The 24670-nt window shown below is 43.0% G+C and overlaps 1 protein-coding gene across 3 annotated transcripts; it reads right to left on the bottom strand.

Annotated features, from left to right (window-relative positions):
- LOC116984143 lies at nucleotides 1–24325 on the bottom strand. Of its 3 annotated transcripts, none has more exons than XM_033038267.1 (8): nucleotides 23857–24325; nucleotides 21461–21533; nucleotides 20810–20870; nucleotides 17618–17825; nucleotides 14382–14480; nucleotides 14105–14237; nucleotides 9543–9757; nucleotides 1–1374 (listed from the first exon to the last, which is right to left on the bottom strand). In XM_033038267.1, exons 2-8 carry the CDS (start codon nucleotides 21464–21466, stop codon nucleotides 153–155), a joined length of 1944 nt encoding a protein of 647 aa, XP_032894158.1. In that variant the 5' UTR covers nucleotides 21467–21533; nucleotides 23857–24325; the 3' UTR covers nucleotides 1–152. The 3 variants fall into 3 exon arrangements, with proteins under 3 accessions (XP_032894158.1, XP_032894157.1, XP_032894156.1); XM_033038266.1 differs by having other exon boundaries at nucleotides 23861–24325; XM_033038265.1 differs by lacking the exon at nucleotides 21461–21533 and having other exon boundaries at nucleotides 23861–24325.
- Nucleotides 24326–24670: the final 345 nt, after the last annotated feature.

Raw genomic sequence — 24670 nt, 5'->3', positions numbered from 1 at the left:
GAACAACTCAGCGGGACAGGCAGCTTCTAGGGAAAGCACAGATAGGTGATGTTCCAGGTCGGGATTCTTCTTCAGATTTCTCCAGCCTGAAGAAGGGTCCCGACCCGACACAATTATGGAAAATTGAGAACAATCTTCTGGATTGCATCTCTCTAAGAAGGTGTTCGGCATGAAATTGGAGTAGGACAAGTCATGGTTATTTTTGGAACTTCACCACCATGAGAAGTAAACAGTTCAACAGTACGTTGTGTGGAGGGATTTTTGCACCATATTAAATCTTGTGGTTGCGGGAATTGCATGTGCTGTGGTTCATTCTCAGGCTGAAAAGCGTGATTCTCCCTCCAATAAAATTGATGAGAAGACATATTTGTATTTGCAGCAATTTTCATATTCCTGGCCAATTGTTGATCTGCTGTGCCACAGTAATGTAATTGCACCAATTTCTGCTGAATTGTAGTCCGCAATCCCAAATTACATACGTTTTGAAGGCGATGATGAGAAGATTGGTGACAAAGTTGTCTTAGCTTCCTGCATTGCTTCTCGACATCAGAAAGCTTTTCACAAAACTCTGGGGACTCCTCCTCAGGAATTGAGTAGGTATAATTCTGCGCTGTTTGGTTTAATGACTGATGGATGGACACAAGTTTATTTTTGGCTAAAGCCTGATTTGCACCAGCATCCTTGCACTGCTCTCCAAACTTGGGGACATGTGTAGCCATTGATTGAGAATGAGCACGCCAGTCGAATGATTTCTTCAGCGAAGATTTCAATGGTAGCCTCTGATTATGGCATCTTGCACCACACTTCACCACGGGCACTCCAACAGTGGCAGATGTGCTTGTTACCCTCTCCTGCGATATCTGATTAAGTTCAAACATACACTCTTCAATTCTGCTATCTTCACTCATACTGGAACTGGCTTTGGATTCATTATCAGAGCATTTGTTCAACACACTGGAACAAGCTGGTGTTTTGGAGGCTTTGGTAGAAAGTGACTTCCCAGAGACTTTGCTTATACTGGTTCCTATAGAGGAGCTTGATTTAATCCGTGGACATTTTTGATCAGGCTGCTTCACTATTTTGTTCACCCTTCCTTCCGGTTTCACACCTTTTGGAATCCCGGCCAGAATGTTGTGGACATCTAGGCTTTGGAAAGTTGTTTGAGATGACACCTTTGCAGCATGATCCGGATCAGCTCCTCTCTCCCCAGTGAGGTTTTCCACATTTTTAGCACAATTATCATCCAAGCACAATTGGCCAGAGCCAGGGTGTTCACTACAGTCTGCAGCCTGACTCACAGATCTGTGCTCCAGTTCCAAATCTAATGTAATTTCATTCGAGCAGGAGAGACTGCAGCCTTGTTCCAGTTCAGTCCTTCAAAATGTAAAAATACTTTTAAGGATGCAATTTAAAAAAACAATTTTTTACAAAAATATTATTTATTCTGGAGTTAATTTTACATGTTGCTTTCTCTGTGCAAAATAGTGCACCTTTGTTCTGTTATCTATTCATTCATGGGACAAGGATAGCATTGGATCAGCATTTATTACCCTTAATGTGCGAGAAGTCAGAATTAACCATGTTGCTGTGTAAACATTAAATATCAATTTTAATATTGAGACATTGCTTCGGTTAGAGTCAAAGCAAATGAACCAGAATAGAGTAATGAGTGAACAAACTTGATACAAGCAGCATATTTTTGGATCCACTCTTTGAAGGATGGTGGAACAAGGGAGCGGCCAGGGGTGAGTCAGTACATTCAAACAATAAGCTAACAGTGGCATTAATAAGAGTGTCAGCAAATGCAAAGTAGTATGGCAATCAAGGTAAGGTAAAGAGCTAGAAACAGGTGGCTTGGTGAGGACAAGTGCGTGGGTAGGGAGAACTTCACCTCTGGATAAAATGTGACATGAATATTGCAGGCAGCCCCAAAGGATGGCATTAATATCCATGCATGCACTAACTCATCATCACCTTTCGCAATCCACCATGTGTCTCTAAGTTGTCATATTGCGTGCCTTAATTCCATTAGAGGATGAGCAGAGATTTCCATTCATCTAAATTTTAGAAGAGCATGGAGCTAATGACAAAGTTAATAGCTGTCAAGCAGGACGATGGTCTTGCTCTTCCAGAATTTGTGATGGAAACATCTGCTCATCCTGCAATGGAGGTAACCCAAGCAATATGACAACTTGATGATGGATTGAAAAAGGTGATGATTAGTTAGTGCATGCATGGAAACGGATGCCATCCTTTTAGACAATGGTACTGAGAGGTTGGTTATCTTATTGGGGAGGGATGTGATATAGATCACAGGGGTTCCAAGAGATAACTGTGAGGAACAAGAAGGGTAGCCATAACAGGCGATTTTTTGGCTTTGATTGGAAGAACAGAGCCAAGTGAATACAGCTTCTCTATGGAGGGAAGGTTTTGGAGAATGACGGCATGGTCAACTATGCATAACATTGTCATTCTGAGAATAACAACTAATTGGACAAACAATATCAATGGCCAAGTACATCATTGCAAATTCAAAGATTTAATAATAGAATGCATAGCAACAGGTCCTGTCCACAATGAGCTAATCAGATATTTTTGATTAAATGGATTTCACTTTTTGAATTGGAAGAACAGCAGAGGACCTGGGACAGGTAGCACAAATGACACTCCAGCCTACATTACCCCATCCAAAAAATCTTCCAATCTTTACTTCACATGAATTTCTTCATCCTGAGTAAGGATCTCAATCACTAAAGAGTTCTGCAGCTTTTAAATGTGAGCTATATTGGAATTGTTCATCCAGAGACATTTCTTACAATATTCTGCCGTCCACAAGATGCAAAGGTAACTAGGAACCTTTCATATATCCCTTGCTTGGGATGTAGCTACTCTGCTCTAGCGGGAACTTACTGCCTGCCTCTCTTTCCGTGGCAGCCACATAACTATAATTGATTGGTTTACTGGTCAAGTGATAGACACTTTAATAAAAATATGGTGGAATTATGTAGGAGGTCAGGACACATCTATTGAGAAACAGCGTTAACATTTTGATCAAAGTGTAGCAGATTCATTTTGTGTAAATTCTCCCCACACAGGTTTAGTTTAGTTTGGAGATACAGCGCAGAAACGGGCCCTTCGGCCCAACAAGTCCATAATGAGCAGCAATCCCCACACATTAGCACTACCCTACATACATTAGTGACAATTTTACATCTATATCAATCCAATTAGCCTACAATCCTGGACCTGTAACATGCTGAGTGTTTCTTCCAGTGTTTTCTGCTTTTATTCCAGATTTCCAGCATCTGTGAGGTTTCCATTGCATGCTTGGTCACAGTAAAGTGGAGCTGAAGACACACATAGGCAGAGAAGGACAGTGGATTTCCATCCCCAAAGCCACTCGCACTAATCCCAGGCAAAGTTGCTTTTAAAGACAGAGATCTAAAGGGGATAGATTTGATCTTTCCTAATGGGAGTATGGTCAACTGTTTGCTCCAGGGATACAATAGCAATCTCACCCAGGCCAGATTTCTCACTCCAAGCAAACATAGTTAAAAATGCCATCGCAAAAAAAAAAAACTTTTAAATATTACTATTGGTTTACCAAAATTCTGACATACACATAAAATTAAGATAGAAACTTTTTCAAGGAAATGCTTTGACCTGTTTGAGGAAAATACACATTGTACAAAGCATTGTTAGTGGGGGGAAATTAGTGAGATTGGTGATTATGAATTAGTGCACTACTAAAAGGCACTTACGTCTTGTATACCATTCACAGGGTACTTTGTGTCAAGGGGAATTTGTAACTGCACCAGCATTTCAGCATTGTTTTAATTTCTGAACATTATGATGGGGAACATTGGAAAAAATAGGAAACCAATGTCAGCAACCTCTGGATTCCCACATTTAAGTGTGCTTCGGTGTTATCCGTACATTACTGTCAGGTATGTGGTGTCATAATGTGTGATGAAAATTCAGTATGATTAAAACTGCAATTTCCAGAGCTGAGTACATGGACTCAAAATAGAAAATTTTAATATGTCCTTATAAATAAATAATTGAAAACCTAATTCACCTACTTAATTAATAAAACAGTGCTTAAAGAAGCGCTACATCTTTGACTAATTATTTTCAATACACAAACGTTTTGCTTCTTTCTATATTATGCAAACCTGGTCTCTAAAAACAGATATACGATTCCTGGAGCTCCTAATGTCATAAATACTGTCCTCGAGTTTGGGTTACTGATGGGCACTGCTGATGTTTGAAGCAAAATGATGAAGCTTTATGGACTGAATAATCTTCACTCAGTCTTATGAACACCGCAAGAACATATTTCTGATATATATGGCCTTTTATGTTGGTATTACAATTTAAAGACGTGTGCAGGAGGAAATGAATGGAAATAATGAGAGATACAGGAGGGAATGATGAAAGGATAAGTAGACTCAAGGTACAACAATGTAAGAGCAGGAAAATTAGAATAAGAAAGCAATTTGGAGGCTTTTGCCTGCTTTTCCGAGAGGCTTTTAAGTGCTAACTTTGTAGTCAATTTTTATTCTAGTTGGTTTCTTTTCCGTTCTGGTCCATGGAAGATGATGCCTGGGAACAATGGAACGTTTATCCTGTAAATAATGGGCCAGATCAGGCTCCACTTCGGTCAGCAGTTCTGTAGAAGGGGCTCAACACGAAACATCACCCATTCCTTCTATCCAGAGATGCTGCCTGTCCCGCTGACTTACTCCAGCATTTTGTGTCTATCTTCACTGAATATCAGCTCCGGGTAAGTTAGCACATTCCTTGCAATGGTGCTCGTGTACTACAGCAGCAAATAAGGAATATCAAACTTCCCAATTGTGAAAGAGCTCAGACAACTGTGACAGAGGAACAGCTGTGGCAGTGAAGCCTGGATTTCAATGTATCCCGCTGGGCCACTAAAGGATCATCTAACCATGATGAGGTTTGAGTGGAAAGGCTGCTGCGACAGGAGGGCAAACAGAAAGGAGTAGCACAGTGGTGCAGCTAGTAGAGGCATTGCCTTACAGCGCAAGGGACCAGGTTCAATCCTATCTTTGGGTGCAGTCTGTGTGAAATTTGCATTCTTCCTTTGGCCGCATGGGATTTCTCCCTCATCTCAAAGAGGTGCAGATTTGTAGGTTAATTGGGCTCTGTAAAATTGCCCCTAATGTGTAGGGGGTGGATGAGAGAGTGGAAAGCAACAAGCTAGTATGAACAGGTGATCAATGGCCAGTGTAACAATGGTCAATGGGCTGGAAGGCCTGTTTTCATGGTGTACCTCTAAAACTAAACAGATTCAACACAAGCCAGTCTATTGTTCAGTGGCCATCTCCACTGTAAAGTAATGCTGCACAGCTACAGTATCATAGAATCATAGAATCATAGAAAGTAGGTGCGAGAGTAGACCATCAGGTCCGTCGAGCCCGCACCGCCATTCACTCATGGCTGAACACTAAACAGACACACTTACCCACAAACAGTAGACACAAGACACAGAACACAAGACACTACCCTCCCCTCTATACCGCTATCACCCCTCTCCACCCCAAGAACCGCGTGATCTCCTGGGGGAGGCAAAAAAACGGATAAAAACCCAGGTCCAATTCGGGAAAAAAAATCCGGGAAATTCCTCTCCGACCCCAATCCAGGCGATCGACACTTGTCCAGGAGATCACTCAGGTCTACTATACTAACCATACCTAGGTCCATATCCCTGCCCTCTCCCCGTAGCCCCTTATCCCCTTGGCAGCTAAAAAACCATCTATTTTTGACTTAAATAAATTCAACGTTACTGCTTCCACTGCTCCCTGGGGCAGTGAACTCCACAAACTAACCACCCTCTGGGTGAAGAAGTTCTTCCTCATCTCAGTTTTAAAAGAGCCCCCCCTCACTCTGCAACTATGTCCCCTAGTTCTAGCCTCCCCGATCATTGGGAACATCCTCGGTGCATCCACCCGATCAAGGCCCCTCACGATCTTACACGTCTCAATGAGATCGCCTCTCATTCTCCTAAACTCCAAAGAGTAGAGTCCCAGCTTACTTAACCTTTCCTCATATGTCAATCCCCTCATTGCAGGAATTAATCTTGTAAACCTTCGCTGCACTGCCTCCAGGGCTAGTACATCCTTTCTTAAGTATGGACCCCAGAACTGTACACAGTATTCCAAATGTGGTCTCACTAATACCGTGTACAGCGCACTTAGATAAAGCACTTTCAGATGATTTTTACTACCCTTCCTTCCGTTTTTGCCCCTTTTACATCTAGAGCTTTATCTTCACACATTCTGGATCCTCCTGTCACATTTTGATTTTCCGCTTCCCTAGCCTCCCTTAGCTCACTGTACCCTTACTAAATCACTGTACCCTTAACCAAAAAGCAGAAATGCTAACCTGAGGTTGCACCCAATCAGCTGCTTCCTCTAGTCTGCTCCCACCAATCAGCGGCTTCCCCAGAAACCCTCCCTATGGAGTGTGGAACGTTACGGGATTTGGTAAGCTCCGACCCTCCACCGCTGTCTCCAACGGTCCTGGGTCTCCGCGAGAACAAGCCCCGTGCCCGACTCAAGCCCCCACCGCTCCGACCCTCCACCGCTGTCTCCAACGGTCCTGGGTCTCCGCGAGAACAAGCCCCGTGCCCGACTCAAGCCCCCACCGCTCCGACCCTCCACCGCTGTCTCCAACGGTCCTGGGTCTCCGCGAGAACAAGCCCCGCGCCCGACTCAAGCCCTCACCGCTCTGACCCTCCACCGCTGTCTCCAACGGTCCTGGGTCTCCGCGAGAACAAGCCCCGTGCCCGACTCAAGCCCCCACCGCTCCGACCCTCCACCGCTGTCTCCAACGGTCCTGGGTCTCCGCGAGAACAAGCCCCGCGCCCGACTCAAGCCCTCACCGCTCCGACCCTCCACCGCTGTCTCCAACGGTCCTGGGTCTCCGCGAGAACAAGCCCCGTGCCCGACTCAAGCCCTCACCGCTCTGACCCTCCACCACTGTCTCCAACGGTCCTGGGTCTCCGCGAGAACAAGCCCCGTGCCCGACTCAAGCCCCCACCGCTCTGACCCTCCACCGCTGTCTCCAACGGTCCTGGGTCTCCGCGAGAACAAGCCCCGTGCCCGACTCAAGCCCCCACCGCTCTGACCCTCCACCGCTGTCTCCAACGGTCCTGGGTCTCCGCGAGAACAAGCCCCGCGCCCGACTCAAGCCCTCACCGCTCCGACCCTCCACCGCTGTCTCCAACGGTCCTGGGTCTCCGCGAGAACAAGCCCCGTGCCCGACTCAAGCCCCCACCGCTCCGACCCTCCACCGCTGTCTCCAACGGTCCTGGGTCTCCGCGAGAACAAGCCCCGCGCCCGACTCAAGCCCTCACCGCTCTGACCCTCCACCGCTGTCTCCAACGGTCCTGGGTCTCCGCGAGAACAAGTACAGTACAGGGGATGCATCCATCAAATCATGTCTGGAAATAGTAGCCAAACATTTGTGGCAAATTAAAAATTTAAATTATTCCCAAGAACAATTCTTAGAACAAAGTTGTATTCTTAGTCCAAGTTTCATATTCCAGGAACATGGTGCTTGAAAGCCAGACAGGCCTCTGGGATATGACTGTTGAGAGTGAAAAACCTTTTCTAGTTTTACGTGCATAGTTCTACATACAGTGAGCGAGGATAGATCAAGATGTCGTGGATCGTGGATGCATTAGTAATCTTTTTCCAATGCTCTATGGACTCTGGATCAGTTCCTGTGGACTGGAGGGTAGCTAATGTAACCCCACTGTTTAAGAAAGGAGGGAGAGAGAGAACAGGGAATTAAAGACCAATTGGCCTGACATCGGTAGTGGGGAAGATGCTCGAGTTGATTATTAAAGATGTAATAGCGCATTTGGAACGCAAGGACAGGATCGGTCGAAGTCAGCATGGATTTATGAAGGAGAAATCATGCTTGACTAATCGTCTCAAATTTTTTGAGGATGTAACAAGTAGAATGGATAAGGGAGAGCCAGTGGATGTGGTTGGGTATCTGGACTTTTAAAAAGTCTTTGACAAGGTCCCACACAAGTGTGTAAAATTAGAGCACATGGTGTTGGGGGTAGGGTATTGACATGGATAGAGAACTAGTTGGCAGACAGGAAGCAAAGAGTAGGAAGTAATGGTTCATTTTCAGAATGGCAGGTAGTGACTAGTGGGGTGCCGCAAGGCTCAGTGCTGGAACTCCAGTTATATACAATATATATTAACGATTTAGACAAAATAATTAAATGTAACATTTCCAAGTTCGCGGATGACACAAAGCGGGGTGGCATTGTGAGCTGCGAGGAGGATGCTATGAAGCTGCAGGGTGACTTGGATAGGTTGGGTGAGTGGGTAGATGCATGGCAGATGCAGTATAATGTGGATGAATGTGAGGTTATTCACTTTGGTGGCAAGAACAAGAAGGCAGATTATTATTTGAATGTTGTCAGATTAGAAAAAGGAGGTGCAATGAGACCTGGGTGTACTTGTACATCAGTCACTGAAAGTCAACATGCAATTACAACAGGCAGAGTGAAGAAAGCTAATGGCATGGTGGCCTTCATAGCGAGAGGATTTGAGTATAGGAGCAAGGAGGTCCTGCTGCAATTGCATAGGGCCCTAATGAGACCGCACCTGGAGTATTGTGAGCAGTTTTGGTCTCCTAATTTGAGGAAGACCATTCTTGCTATTGAGGGAGTGCAGCGTAGGTTGACCAGGTTAATTCCTGGGATGGCGGGACTGACATATGACAAAAGTATTGATCGACTGGGCTTATATTCTCTGGAATTTAGGATGAGAGAGGATCTTATAGAAACATAAATTTCTTAAGGGATTGGACAGGCTGGATGCAGGAAAAATGTTGCCGATATTGAGGGAGTCCAGAACCAGGTGACACAGTTTAAGAATAAGGGGTAGGCCATTTAGGACTAAGGTGAGGAAAAACCTTTTCACCCAGAGAGTTGTGAATCTGTGGAATTCTCAGCCACAGAAGTCAATGTGGGCCAATTTACTGGATGAATTCAAGAGAGAGGTGGATATAGCCCTTAGTGCTAATGGAATCAAGGGATATGGGGAGAAGGCAGGAATGGGGTACTGATTCTGAATGATCAGCCATGATCATATTGAATGGCAATGCTGGCTCAAAGGGCCGAATGGCCTACTCCTGCACCTATATTTTATGTCTAATGTTTTCTATGTAGTGGGCATGAAGATCCAGTACAAAGTGGTCAAAATGTAGCATTATTTGTTAGATACACTCAATGCCACAAGATGACAATGCCAAAAAATAAAGGATGGATGAATAAAAGAAAGGATGTGAAGACATTAGAGAGGGTCCAGAAAAGATTTACAAGAATGGTTACTGGGATGGTGCGACTTCAGTCACGAGGAGCGAATAGAGGCCAGGATTATTTCCTTTGCAGGAGCATGAGGGGAGGAGTAGTGGTTTTCCTCAATGCTGCAGTGGGAGCCACCAATACATTAAAATTGAAATACATTTTAAGAGGAGTTTCAGTTCACCTGGTATTTCGTTTCTCCGCGATAGACGATGCCGAGGGTTTTTGTTGCCTATTAACAGTTTTTTTCACAAAGGCTTTTGTCCATTTCTTTCTTGCAACACATTCTGATGAGCTATTTGCAACATTGGCACTTTTTACGCCCTTCACACTTATAAAGTCACCATCCATTACGTACCCATGTCCTCCCTGGAACCTTGCTGCCACCTTTGTTTTTGCCTGGTTTGTTTAAAAAAAAGTAAATCTTGAGCAAGTCTGCAACAGCAGAATAAAAGCACAAGCTCATAAATAAAGCAAGAACAGCAACTTCACACAAATTTAAAATGTCCTCATAAGAGCAAGTATTTGTAAACCTAGTTCAAACCTGTTCAGTGTTAAGATCCATATCCTTACTAGCTTGCAGGTACTTGCCCTGGGAAGATTAAGAGATGGCATAATTGAAGTGGTTAAGATGATTAGGTAGATGGAGAGAAAGTACTTCCTCCAATGCTGTAGTCTTGAATAAAGGGCTATAATTTAAAAATGCCATTTATAACTGAGCTCTAATTAAGAGCTAATGGAAATCTTGAACTCTCTCCCACATGAGATTATTAAAGTCAGATGAAATAAAACATTTTAAAAGATAATTTTTCCAGGCAAGGATATTATGGGATATCTATCCAAGGTGTATGTGAAGATACTTTTAGCCACTTTCATATAAATGCCTCACACCTTACTGGGAGTTTACAAATCAGAACCAAATATTTCTGAAAACAGCTTAGAATAAAATCCTATCACTTACTTGAAAGAAAATGAAATGTTAAATGTATTATTTATAAGACACCGATGGAAGCAATTCAGTGTACCACGCCTATACTGGCTGCTTGGAGTAAACAAGACAATTACACTGCATTTCCCCAGCCCTTGCCTTCTAACTTTACAAAGTTGCTGCAAAGAATTTCACAATTCTCGTTGATGTTTAGGGGCTTCCTCTGGAATCCTCCCTATTTTTCAGTGTACTTTTCATTCTCCTCTCACCCCCCCCCCCCCCCAAAAAAACCCCGATATTTCATTGTCTGACAATAGACACAAACGGCTGGCGTAACTCAGACTGGATACAGTAATACTGAAGAAGGGTCTCGACCCGAATTACTTCTCTCCAGAGATGCTGCCTGTGCCGCTGAGTTACTCCAGCATTTTGTGTCTACCTTCGGTATATAAACCAGCATCTGCAGTTCCTTCCTACACATTTCATTGTCTGACTGGCAGCGGATCAATTACTATTCCTTTTACAGACCAGCCAAAGTTCAATCTCACAACCGATGCTGGGAAAAATAATTTGAAATATCTTGGCATAAATGAATACTTGGTATGCACTTGCGCAATGCAAGAGCAAGCCAAAACCCCAACACATCGCCTGAGTCAGTAACTGTGTAAATAATCCAATTTTTTTGAAAAATAAGAGTATTAAAGTCACATCCAGATGTTTCCTCTGCAAGTGTGGGCTTAATGTGGGAATAATCCAAATTCTTTTGGGTTTTTATTTAATTCATAACGGTGTCAAATTGCAATTACCAGAAAGGAAATCATAACACAGGTTAAGGCCAGAACATTAAACAGCTCTTCATACTTCTCAAATTGCAAACTTTTCTTCCTTTAAATCTTAGTTTGCCAAAAAAAACTGGAATAAAGGACTTTACAGAATCGCTAGATTTTGGAATGGTGGCTGCAGATTTCAAGGTAGCAAATATAATCTGACGATTCAAGAGGTGGGAGAAAGGTAGCAAAACATGAGGCCAATTAGGCCATCATCGGAAATGGGGAAGAGAAACGGAAAATGTTAGAAGCGCTCCGCAGTTTCATCAGCACCCATAAAGAGAGAAACAATGGCCCTCAATGGACATGTAAAATAAGAAAGTTGCAGAGTGGGTAAGTGTGGAAAGAGCCAAGTCTCTGTTAGGGCGCACACCAAAGTTTGCTGCTCTGATGAGGCATTCAGCACCAATGCCTTAAGCTGTCTTCCCTTCTCCGTGACCATGCCATTCCCTCCACCAGATTTGTCAGGGCTCTCACTCACCTCTCCTCTATTTCTTATACTTCTGCTCTCACTTACTCTCTTCCAAGCAGAACAAGGATAGTAAATCTCATAACCTCACTTTCTACACCATCTCCAGATTCAAAAGATTATCATCCACAATTTATGGAACCTCAACCCGATTTTATCACCAGGTATGTCTTCCCATCTCCTGGCAGCTTTCTAAATGGAGCAGATCCTTTTGCGATTCCCCTGGTCCACTCGTTCATCTCCGCCTATCACGCCTCTATTTCACAGCACTTTCCCGTGCAAACAGAGGAGATGCAACACCTTCTCTCCTTCCATCCAGTGACTGTTAATCCATGTGAAGTGACAATTTTCTTCCAATTTTGTATAATGTATGAAGTGCCCATAACCTGTTCTTCTCTACATTAGCAAAAGCAAATGCAGATTGGGACCATTTTGCAGAGCAACTCTGTTCAGTCTGCAAGGGAGACTCCCAGCTTATAATTAATTATTTTTCATTTTAAATGACCTGTTGACCTCAGTCTTCACCCTCATATATTGGTCTGCCAATGTCCAAGATATATTTGGCAAGTGCACATTAACTTTGATCCAGGGAGGATGTACTGCTCAAGTCTTATTATTCAATTTAATGATTTCAGATAAGCAACCATTACGCACCACAGTATCACAGATGATTGATCTGCTGTCTAACAATTTCAATGATCTGGGTTCAATCCTTCCCTCTGGTGCCGTCACTGTCCCTGTCACTGTGTGGATTTTCGCCAGGTGCTCTAATTTCCTCCCACATCCCAAAGATGCACAGGTTGGGGGAGGTTAACGTCACTGCAAACTTGTCTCGCCCATGGACAAGTGGTAGAATTTGAGCGAGTATTTGGAAATGTGTAGAGAATAAATTGGGGTTAATGCAGATGAGTACTTGGTCTGTGTGGACTCAAAAGGTTGAAAGGCCTAGTTCATGCTCTATAACTTTCTCTCTCTGCAGATTTAAATGTACCTCTGTTATGATAGTTTCATTTTAGTTTAGAGATACAGCGCTGAAACAGGCTGTTCGGCCCACCAAGTCCATGCTGGCCAGCGATCCCCACATACTAACACTATCCTACACACACTAGGGACAATGGGACAATGTACAATTTTACAGAAGCCTTCAAACCTACAAGTCTTTGGAGTCTGGGAGGAAACCAGAGATCCCAGAGAAAACCCATGCAGGTCACGGTGAGACCATATATACTCCGTACAAACACCCGCAGTCAGGATCAAACCCGGATCTCTGGTGCTGTAAGGCAACTCTACTGCTGCGTCTCCATGCCGCCCATTAATTTACTTTTTTTTTTTTTTTTAAAGTTACTTTTATCCTATAACCCCTCACTAATATTCCATCTGCCCTGCAACTGCAACTTAAGGAATGCTTATTTTCTCATGTTTCCGCATCCAATGAAGAGTCCTTGACTTGAAAGATTAAATCCCCATGGATGCTATTGGATCTGCTGTATTCTCAGCATTGCATGCTTGTCTTGTATTTTTGCTCAAATGGGCAATGGGGTAATTGCTAGAACCAATAATGAGGAGAGTGGTAACAGAGTACTTAAAAAGACAAATATGATTGGGTAAAACCAACAAGGAATTACGAAAGAAATCATCTCGACAAACCTGAAGAGCCTTTTGACTTTTCGTTGGGTAGGTAAGTCGGAGGCCAATAGACACAATACAGTGGTTTGTTATTCAAAAGCATGCAGGATGTTGCCACATAAGAGATTATTATAGAAAATGGACTAATGAGACTTGGAGAAACACATTAACAGTTGATTTATGGGAAAGAGTGTGTGCTATTTTTGAGTTGGGAAGTTATAACTAATGGGTCGTTGCTATGGTCAAAGGATGGATCTCAGCTATTTATATCACCTCTAATTTAGCTGAGATGAATTAACTTAACGCGTCTAGTGGTTAGTGATATAAAATCAGCTGAAGAACTAAGGTAAGGGGATGGTGCAGTGTCCAAAAGGTGAAAAAAAAGTTGATTAACTGATAAGATAGAAAATGTGACAGAGGGTGTATTATGAAAAGAAATGTCAGAAAAATTACAAAAAGCAGAAGCTTTCAGTGGGTAGAGATAGTGGGGTGGGGGTGATGTGGAGAAAATGGTGGAATCTGATAAGAAGAGGATGGAGTGTGAAAGGAGGGTGGAGAGCGAAATATAGAACTAGAGGTAAGGATGATGGGTAGAAGGGAAAATATAACTCTCCCACCCACCTCTTCACCCCATTCCACTCTACCCACCATTCCTCCCCTCACCCATCTGAATTATCTGCCAATGAATCACTCCGCCTGGATCCATCTATGTCTTGGCCAGTCTTGCCCAATCCTTTCCCCTTTCTACCTGCCACATGCCCTTACACCACCAGTTTGAAGGATTCCCACCAAAAACTTTGTCTCCCCATTTCCCTCAACAGATTGAATTCCTCCAGCAGAAGCGATGATATGTTTGATTTACAATAAAATGTTAACAATTGCAGTCATGAACATACCTTTTGGAACTTGGTTGTTAATGATCCATTGCAATATCTCAAAGATGAGCTATTCCCATCTATGTCGTCGCCCAATCCAGTATTATCTGAACTTGTACTTGCTGATCCATCTGCTGAATTTTGCAGATTTTCCCTATAAAATAAATCACTTGCTTCCAGTATTTAAAAGTGAAACCAGTAAGAATTCATTTTATTTCATACAAGTTGTGATCTTAGAATATTCTACCACAACGTGTGATATTTTGTTACGAAAGAAACAAAATGGAAAAGTGCAAACCTTGTTGTGCTGGATTCTAAGAAAGAAGTTCTTTCTTTTTTATTTCCAATTGGCCTTTCTTTATATGTCATATTATCACAATTTCCACTCTTGTAACCCCTAGAACAGAATGCAAAATACTACTTACTATTAAAAGATAACAAGTACATGGATAGGAAAGGTTTATAAGGATATGGGGCAAACTGGGGTAACTGGAAGTAGTTTAGATAGGTATATTGGTCAGCATGGACAATGTGAGCTGAAGGGCCTGCTTCCGTGTTGTTTTGACAACCGCTGCTATCAAATTAAAATAAAAACATTTGCAGCAACGTTTTACCCCCAAGTTCTCAAATAAATGGATCTCTTGATGCATTTTAATATTATGCAGTACCATAATATTTAAATTATTTGATTACTGAAATAAATTAAAAACATTAATTAAAATATCTACTTTATGCAAATGAATGCTTTAAAAAAAAAGTAGCTTTATTGTCAAGCTTGTTTCACTTCTTACATTAACACAGCAGATTTATTGCCAAAGTATTGTATTTTGCTACCAATGCTTATGCTGTTGATCTTGTTACAGATATTCTGTAACCTTGTTACAGATATAGAAACATAGGAAATAGGTGCAGGAGGAGGCAATTCGGCCCTTCGAGCCAGCACCACCATTCATCGTGATCATGGCTGAACGTCCCCAATCGTCCCCAATCAATAACCCGTGCCTGCCTTCTCCCCATATCCCTTGATTCCGCCAGCCCCTAGAGCTCTATTTAACTCTCTCTTAAATCCATCCAGTGATTTGGCCTCCACTGCCCTCTGTGACAGGGAATTCCAAAAATTCACAACTCCCTGGGTGAAAAAGTTTTTTCTCACCTCAGTCCTAAATGGCCTCCCCTTTAATCTAAGACTGTGGCTCCTGGTTCTGGACTCAACATTGGGAACATTTTTCCCGCATCTAGCCTGTCCAGTCCTTTTTATAAGTTTCTATAATATCCCCCCACATCCTTCTAAACTCCAGTGAATATAATCCTAGTCTTTTCAATCTTTCCTCATATGACAGTCCCGCCATCCTATGGATCAATCTCGTGAACCTACGCTGCACTGCCTCAATCACAAGGATGTCCTTCCTCAAATTAGGAGACCAAAACTGTACACAATACTCCAGATGTGGTCTTACCAGAGCCCTATACAACTGCAGAAGTACCTCTTTACTCCTATACTGAAATCCTCTTCACTGCCTGCTGTACTTGAATGCCAACTTTCAGTGACCGGTGTACAAGGACGCCCAGGTCTCACTGTACCTCCCCCTTACCTAACCTAACCCCATTGAGATAATAATCTGCCCCCTTGTTTTTGCCACCAAAGTAGATAACCTCACATTTATCTATATTATACTGCATCTGCCACACATCTGCCCACTCACTCAATCTGTCCAGGTCACCCTGCAACCTCCTAACATCCTCTTCACAGTTCACACTGCCACCCAGCTTTGTGTCATCTGCAAACTTGCTAGTGTTGCTCCTAATTCCCTCTTCCAAATCATTAATATATATGGTAAACAGTTGCGGCCCCAACACCGAGCCTTGCGGCACGCCACTCGCCTGCCATTCTGAAAAGGACCCGTTCACTCCTACTCTTTGCTTCCAGTCTGCCAACCAATTTTCTATCCATGTCAACACCCTACCCCCAATACCATGTGCTCTAATTTTAGTTACCAGTCTCCCGTGCAGGACCTTATCAAAGGCTGTCTGAAAGTCTAGATACACTACATCCACTGGCTCCCCTTCGCCCGTTTTACTTGTCACATCCTCAAAAAATTCCAGAAGATTAGTCAAGCATGATTTTCCTTTCATAAATCTATGCTGACTTGGACTAATCCTTTTACTGCTATCCAAATGCCCCATTATTACCTCTTTAATAATTGACTCCAGCATCTTTCCCACTACTGAAGTCAGGCTAACTGGTCCATGATTCCCCGTTTTCTCTCTCGCTCCTTTCTTGAAAAGTGGGATAACATCAGCTATCCTCCAATCCACAGGAAATGATCCTGAATCTATTGAACATTGGAAAATGATCACCAATGCGTCCACTATTTCTAGAGCCACCTCCCTGAGGACCCTGGGATACAGACCATCAGGCTCAGGGGATTTATCATCCTTCAGTCCCATAAGCCTACCCAATAATATTTCTCACATAATGAAAATTTCTTTCAGTTCCTCTACCCCCTTAGATCCTCTGTCCTCCAGTACTTCTGGGAGATTGTTTGCGTCTTCCTTAGTGAAGACAGATCTGAAGTACCTGTTCAACTCTTCTGCCAGTTCCTTGTTCCCCATAATAATTTCACCCGTGTCTGCCTTCAAGGGATCCACATTTGACTTTGCTATTCTTTTCCCCTTAACATATCTAAATAATTCTCAATTAAACTTAATATCTTAAGATCTCAATGAGAGGCTGCCATTCGTCATCTTAAATCTATGTTTGTCCCTTCAAACCCATGCCCTGACATCTCCCTGTAACGTATTATTTCTCACATAACCATCTACTTCCCTCCTCTAAATTCCCCTCCTCCCACTTACAATAGGAACAAGTTACAGTGGCCAAGTAACCTATGAGTAGGTCCAAGTGATTTGGGAGGAAATGAGTGTACCCAAGAGAAACCCAATTACTTACAGGGACAGTTTCCAAGGTCTGAAGTTTGAACCCTGGTAGCTGAAACTATGTGGCAGGAACACCAACTGCTCTTGTCCCATGATGCTGCCAATAAAAATGATGACTGGGGAGAAAGTTCAATTACTTTCATCAGATGACTAACAATATTAAAGACTGCAACCTGATAGGAGTCCATGAACCAATTTATGAAAATTCATGTCTTCACAGAGTAAACTTAACACTTATCGTGTATGTCTTATGTTAATTTTAAAGTTGTATGTATTTATTCTGCTTTTATTAAGTGACAGGAACGGAATAAGAAATTTTTTGTTTCTTCTGTTTATGTAAGTACTCAGTGAAAATGACATTGAAGTAAATACTGATACTGATACTTAAATACTGTTAAGAACATTGCACATCAATTATGAAGTCAAATGCATCAAATGAAGTTTGAATTTAGAGAAAATAATAAACTTTAATGCTAAAAGATGAGCATTTGGATGTTTTCTGTTTAATTAGGTAAATACTTAAACATCCACAACAGCAATACAATATATTGAAAATTCTGATATTTCCAGATTCAGTTTAGAGTTGGAATTCTTTACCTTATTACCAAAGGCAAACTGTTGGGCATAGGGACCTTTTGCCCCTGCCAATGAAATCCATTCAATTTGAGAGTTTTCTTCCTCTCCATAAAATAATCAGCAATACGGGAAATTGGCACTTGAGTTTCTTTTACATCATTCCCTCGGGTGACTGCAGTGGTGATTTTTGGAAGATGTGGGATTTCAGCTTGCAAGTAGGTTCTGCTTCCTAGAACACCACAAAGAGATTTTTCTTTGATATAGCCAATAAGTCATCTAAAACATATGTTTTTACACAAAAAAATGCGAATGAAAAACAAGATCCGAGTTTCTTATTTCTGCTTGGAAATGTACTTTACCCTCACAATCACCAAACGAGTTGAAATATGTTGCAATTCTGTCCGTTACTTTCACAGTGAATCGGTAATTCTACATTGAAGTTATTTGAAATGTTGACATGTCATTTTCATGTGAATTCTCATACTTGCCACATTAAAACATTTTATTTTCTAATTAATAATCATGACAGTTTATGACTCATTGGGAAACAATTCAACTTATGTTCAGATTGATTGACAAAGATTGCCTATCTCAATGACCATAACCCCATCCCCCAATTCCATTTCCTAACCAAACCCCATTCCCCCAAATCCAATCTCTTGACCGTACCAATCTTGGCTGCAATGCCCTAATCTAGTAGACCCAACACTGTAAGTGTATATTGCACCAGTGTTCCTGGACAGGATCTGTATTTGAATGGCTTGTCCCAGCTTTGGATGGGTTGAGCAATGCAATGTCATGCATCGGGTATGTGCTGGGGAGATATGTTGAGGAGCGGAGTCGACAATTATGTACTTGAGGTGCCTGCGATCGAATATCTTTGGAAGCATCACAGGATGTTATTTAGATCCTTTATTTGTCATTCAGACCTTTCGGTCTGAACGGAATGTCGTTACCTGCAGCCATACATGTAATAATAAACAACAAAACACACAATAAACACAAATTAACATCCACCACAGTGAGTTCACCAGGCACTTCCTCACTGTGATGGAGGCAAAAATCTTAGGGTTACTGTCTCTTCCCTCCTCTTCTCCCTCTGCGCTGAGGCGATACCCCACCGGGCGATGTAAGTTAGTCCCACGGCTCACCGAGCTCCGCGAACGGGCCGGTTCAAGCTCCGCGGCCCGGGGTGATCGAAGCTGCCGCCCTCCAGTCCAGCGGACACAGCTGTTGCCGCGGGAGCTCTGGAAAACAGGCACCAGCCTGTGACCTGCGAGCTCCGATGATGTCGCCTACTGGCCCGCGGCCGAGCCCCAGATTCAGGTCGCCGCTGCCAGAACGCCGCCTCAGCCACCGGAGCACCGTCTCCGCCCTGCGCCGGGCCGCCCTCGCGGGAGCGCCGTCTCAGCCCCGTGCCGGGCCGCCCTCACGGGGGCTCCAGCCTCAAGCCGGGCCGCCTCAGCCACCGGAGCACCGTCTCTGCCCTGCGCCGGGCCGCCCTCGCGGGAGCGCCGTCTCAGCCCCGTGCCGGGCCGCCCTCACGGGAGCTCCATTCCAGCCCCGCGCCGGGCCGCCCCCACGGGAGCTCCATTCCAGCCTCAAGCCGGGCCGCCTCACGGGAGCGCCGTTCCAGCCCCGAGCCGGGCCGCCACAGCCACCGGAGCGCCGTTCCAGCCCCGTGCCGGGCCGCCCCCACGGGAGCTCCATTCCAGCCCCGAGCCGGGCCGCCCTCACGGGAGCGCCGTTCCAGCCCCGAGCAGGGCCGCCCTCACGGGAGCGCCATCCCAGCCTTCGAGTCGTGCCGCTGCCACCGGAGCGTCTCAGCCCCGTGCCGGGCCACCCTCACCGGAGCGCCGAGTCGTGCTGCTGCCCGAACGCCGCCACAGCTCGAAGACGGCACAGTTGGTGAGTCCTGGCTGGCTCTACCTCCGGAGCCTCGTGGTCGGTCGCAGGTTGGAGGCCGCCAGCTCCGCCATTAGGCCTCAGCGCAGACGGAGGCAGAGAAGGGGGATATGACAAGAAAAAGTCGCATTCCCCCGAAGGGAGAGACAGAAAGCCCTGTTTTAGCCCCACCCCCCACCCCACCACCACACATAACACAACCTAATAATCAAAAATTTAACTAAACAAGATAAAAAAATTGGTTGATCCATTCCACTGGCTGTCCCTGTTGCTCAAGGTCAGTGGATGCATCCATGAATCTGCACTTTTACTTAAATGACATCTTAAACGTAAAATATTCTGCTTGTAGCAGTGGTACTTGGGAATGGTGAGGTGGGAAGTGCAGATTCATTTTAAACAACAAAGTTAAAGAATATTTAAAACAATACTCAAGGTACTTTCGTGGATTTATTCCCCCACAGGTAAATGTCATATACAGGGGCATCGTGCGTTTGGGATGGGAAGGACTGTAAGTCTGAGGAGCCCTGCTATTGGGTATAATATTTAAGACAGAAGAGGAGGAGAATAAGTTCTCCAAATTGGTTGTGAATCTTTGTAATTCTCCAACTGAAAGAATGTGGATGCTCAGCTATTAAATCTGGATCTATTCATATATTTTTAAATGTGCATTTTAACATGGACTTAATTAATTCTGCATGGTATCTACTAATATATATCTATTTCCACTGCCACCCTATCTTCATCCATTATTGAAATTTCAACTTAAAAATATCACAATAGAAGAAATTCTGAAAATAGTAGAAATCAAGTATAATTGGAGAAATTCCCTCAGAAAAGCATTAGAAAGGTGAAAATACAAAACTCCAGTCAAATGTCCACCTCATCAAATTTCAATTTAAATCACCCCAAAGCACTTGAAATTTTTCTTTTTAACTCCAGGTTTTCAAACAAAAATCGTAAAAATCTAACCTGTATGCTTTTTATTTGGAGTGATACAAGTATTTTGTCTGCTGATAGCATGTGCTTGTTGTGAAAATTAACATCTGCTAAAGATGTTCTGAAGAATGTTAATAATGAAGTCTAAAAATAGTCCATTTGTTTTATTTTGATACAGAGTAAATCGCCCATTAATTGTTACTTTAACACTTTTTAATAGAACAAGAAAAATTCAAATATTGTAGTTTGTAACAGATAGCAATGAACCAACGTCTCCAGGCAATTGGCTATAAATGTAAAATAAAGCATCTTCCATGAAATTGAAAATTCTTCCATTTATTATTTATAGGATTTTTAGGATTTTAAAGTTACCTGTTACTCGCAACATTCCCTGCGATTTTATTGATGGTCCTTTGTGGCGTCGGATAGGATTCTGCAAATGTGTTAAAATTGAAAGTTGTTCACAGTACACATAACGCATAATGACACTTGACAAATATAACAAACAAGCAAAATCTATCAGGAATATGTACCTTGTGCTGCAGAGATATCACAACATTGTGTTCAATTTCGATACATTCATTGTATGAATCATAAAATGTACTTGAGTTAATATTCATTTTGCACTATAAATCAGTTTTAGCAACATTTTATTTTCTACTCAGTACTAAATTTATTCTGACTGTGGATCAAATTTCAAAAGTAATTAATTATCAAACAGGACATGGCCTTCATCTAAGTTAAGGATTGAAGTTCAGGTTAATTCTGTGTGATAACAAGTTACCCATTATTTTATAGTGAGTGCAATGTTAAGTGTATAAGTGCAGCGTTGATGAAGTAAACATTTTCCTCCCCATAATCTGTCATTAAGATTTGTTAAATACATTTCAGTGGTGAAATACAAGTACATTTATAAAATCTCTACATTGTCAGAAATGAATTGAGATTACTTCTCCCTAAACACATCAATAGATACAAATAGAAGCTATGTTATTATTTCACTCTTAATATAATTGAACTTACAGACATCTTCCTTTGGTGTTTGGTCGCCAGTTGTTATTAAGTTGTCTTGTGGCCAATACTCTTCCCTTTTTTTCTTAAAGTAGTTAAACAATATGTTGAAATCCAGTGGATAAATAAGGAGGCAAAAATAAAAATGCTGGTAGCAAATAAAAGAATATTCTACTTCACTGAATTGAGAAAGCAGAATGACATGATCCAAGTTTAAAGCCCTCAAGTAACATACACTTTGGTGAGAATAAACTAGCTGTTGCCGTGCTTTGCATAAACATTCTACCCAATGTTATATATCAAGCCAGGTTATATATCCATCCACTGCCCCACCCACCTAACATTGTCACAGTTTGCACATAGCACAGAATTGCCTAATTAAACCAATCAAATCAATTGGCTGAATTTGCACTGTTGAATCCAATTTATTTTTAAAAGAACTTTAGATATTTCCAGTTTAAGAACACTGCCAATTATTTTGTATTGGGTGTGAGTTTAAAACAGTATGTCTTCACTGCACCCTGTTCTATCATTTAACTTGTTAAGAGGGACTGGTAGAGCTGCCAGTTCTCCTGCTTTGTAATGGAGTCTCAGCTGATCAAGGATTAACTCCTGGACACTGCTGCAAATAACAAATAAGTGTTAGGTTCGAGGAAATTCCTTCAATCAACGGTGGATATAACTCTGGAAAAAAAGGTTAAATAACCACTTGGCTGATAAACATAAGAAAAAGTTTCTTCACTTACTACATACAATTCCTCACTTAAACACCAAGTCTGCATGCTACAAGATCCTGACAATGCAAGTTTCAAACATCAACCACCCCAGCAGGAGTGCACCAGCTACCTTTATCATTCAATGGAGTAACACTATAGAGTCCTCAATCAAAAAACATCTCGTGGTCTCTATTGACCAGAAACTTAACTGGACCAGTCATTATATACTGTAGCAACCACTCCAATCTCACCTACACACATCAGGGATTTGTCGGAATGCTCTCCAATTGCCAGGATTGCTGCAGTTTGAACAACACACTAGAAGTATAACACCTTCCAAAACAAAACAGCTTGTAAGTTGGCATTCCCTCCATCTACTTGCTCTGCCCTGCAGTTAGTTGCCAAGGCTATTTACACTGCTACAGTTTCAATCACTAAACCAAGGAAGATATCAGAAAAAATGAGAATGCTACAAATACCTCTCCAAGCCACACACCACCCAGACTTGAAAATGCATCAGTATCTCCCACGCCCAAATCTTGATGTCCCTTCTCTGGGAAGACCTACGGCAGCCGGGCTGCAGCAGTTCAAATGGCAGCTCACCACCACCTTCTCTCAGGCACAGCCAGACACAATCACGTCCAATAAATTAAAAACAAACTAATTTGACATTTTAATCAATTTTAGATCCACCTTCCTCAAGACATTATGGTAATTGTTCACACTCAGATTCATGCACATTTGGGTTACTATTATTATCTGCTGTACATTTGGATAGGCATACAAGTTCAAGTGAGTTTATTGTCATGTGTCCCTGTATAGGACAATGAAATTCTTGCTTTGCTTAAGCACACAGATACGGAATATGGATTATGTGCAGGCAGATAAGAGTTGGTCTTAGCATCATGTTTGGCACAGACATTATAGACCGCAGGAGGGTCTGTTGCTGTGCTGTACTGCTCTATATTATATGTTGCAAATATTATTTTTTGTTCTGGAGGATATGTTTTCTGTGCCGTATGTCTGACATACTAAAGCCAAGTCGAGTTAATTAATGTAATTATGAAACGACAAGTACCCAAACTATCCTGGGAGGTCGCAGGAATAGTTGCAGTTTTGCCACCAAAAATGCCCACATTAAAGTAAATGTGTAAACGAGGAATTGACTCGTCATAGCGCACAACGAGACTAGTACTTTTTCCACTCACGACGCTGAAAGGTTTACAGTGAACAACATCAAGCTGCGAGGACTTCTTCAGTAAGTTAATCATTACATTAATCAGCAAAATATTCTGTACTCACGCCGAGACAAAAACTCCTCAGAGGAAAGGTCCGTCTTGCTTTGCCAATAATCTGATTAATCTGCAGCCTTAACCCCAAAGGCGTTAAAAACATTATTTTAGAATGGGAGAAACTGTTTGACCTTCCATGGAAATAAAAACCAGTAATGTTCACGGCAGAACCCGGTGCCAAAATTACATATATTTACGATTAAAGAGATGAATCTCGAGGTTTTTATTGTATTCGCCCAAACACCAAACCTGCCTTTCCCATGTACAACATTGGGGATTAAAGTTGCAATCAACGTTGCGGGATGATAGCTGGTGTGACATTTTTGTTTGTAGATGATTTCCAATAATGCCAGCAATGGTCTGACCAACATAGCTGACCCAAGAACAGTGCGCATGGAACTTACCATGATGATGGGAAAGTTTGTCTTGGGTGAACCATGCATCTTCCAACTCGCTGTCTGAATGGGCGCGTTTTTATTTTAAAGGAAAATGTCCCAATTCGGCAGCATGGATTAATCCCCGATCCTCGCTCGATTTTTACACGACCTCGAATCTTTCAGCTGACCCGCAGAGTCGATCTAATGCCGCACCCACACCAGACCACGGGACCCAGCCACGCTTGGTAGACACTGCCCCAGTTCCAAAACTGGCGCCCCTTCCAGAACCCGTCCTGCTCCCAAATGTAGCCGCCCGCATATCATCAACCTAACAGTGACCCCCCACCGCCCGCTTCACGCCAGGCGAAGTTGGACAAGACGACTCTCAGCTTCAATGAGTCGGTAGAACAAAAACAAATATAGCTGAGCGGCAGAGAAGTTTAAGAGCAACATGTATTGGTGTGTGTAGGCATGGAGTATCGCGAGAGTGAATGGTGGGAGTCTGTGTGGTGAACGCCAGCAGGTCCAGCCCAGGGGAAGTGACCGGCCACAGCCACCGCCACAAGCTGCCAACAGCCAGCCCCGCACTAAACTCCACCAACTCATAGTGCCGCCACTCTTGTAATAACTCAAGCACCGCAAATTCTACCACACGGGTCCTGCCCAGCTCACAGATGTGTACAACCCGAAGATAGATACAAAATGCTGCTCTGGAGTAACTCCGCGGGACAGGCAGCATCTCTGGAAAGAAGTAATGCTCTCCGGAGATGCCGCCTGGCCCGCTGAGTTACTCCGGAATTGTGTGCCTGTCTATCTTCGGTTTAACCCGGCATCTGC

The sequence above is a fragment of the Amblyraja radiata genome, chromosome 19, assembly GCF_010909765.2.
Source record: "Amblyraja radiata isolate CabotCenter1 chromosome 19, sAmbRad1.1.pri, whole genome shotgun sequence".
NCBI classification, from domain to species: Eukaryota; Metazoa; Chordata; class Chondrichthyes; order Rajiformes; family Rajidae; genus Amblyraja; species Amblyraja radiata.
This window is presented reverse-complemented; position numbering and strand designations above follow the sequence as displayed.

Coding starts and splice junctions, on each gene's coding strand:
- LOC116984143 (XM_033038265.1), bottom strand. CDS start 23,899: ATGCATGGTTCACCCAAGACAAACTTTCCCATCATCATG. Junction 20,871..23,860: donor CAAACTTTCCCATCATCATG/GTAAGTTCCATG, acceptor ACACATTTGCAG/AATCCTATCCGACGCCACAA. Junction 17,826..20,809: donor GGGAATGTTGCGAGTAACAG/GTAACTTTAAAA, acceptor GTGGTGTTCTAG/GAAGCAGAACCTACTTGCAA.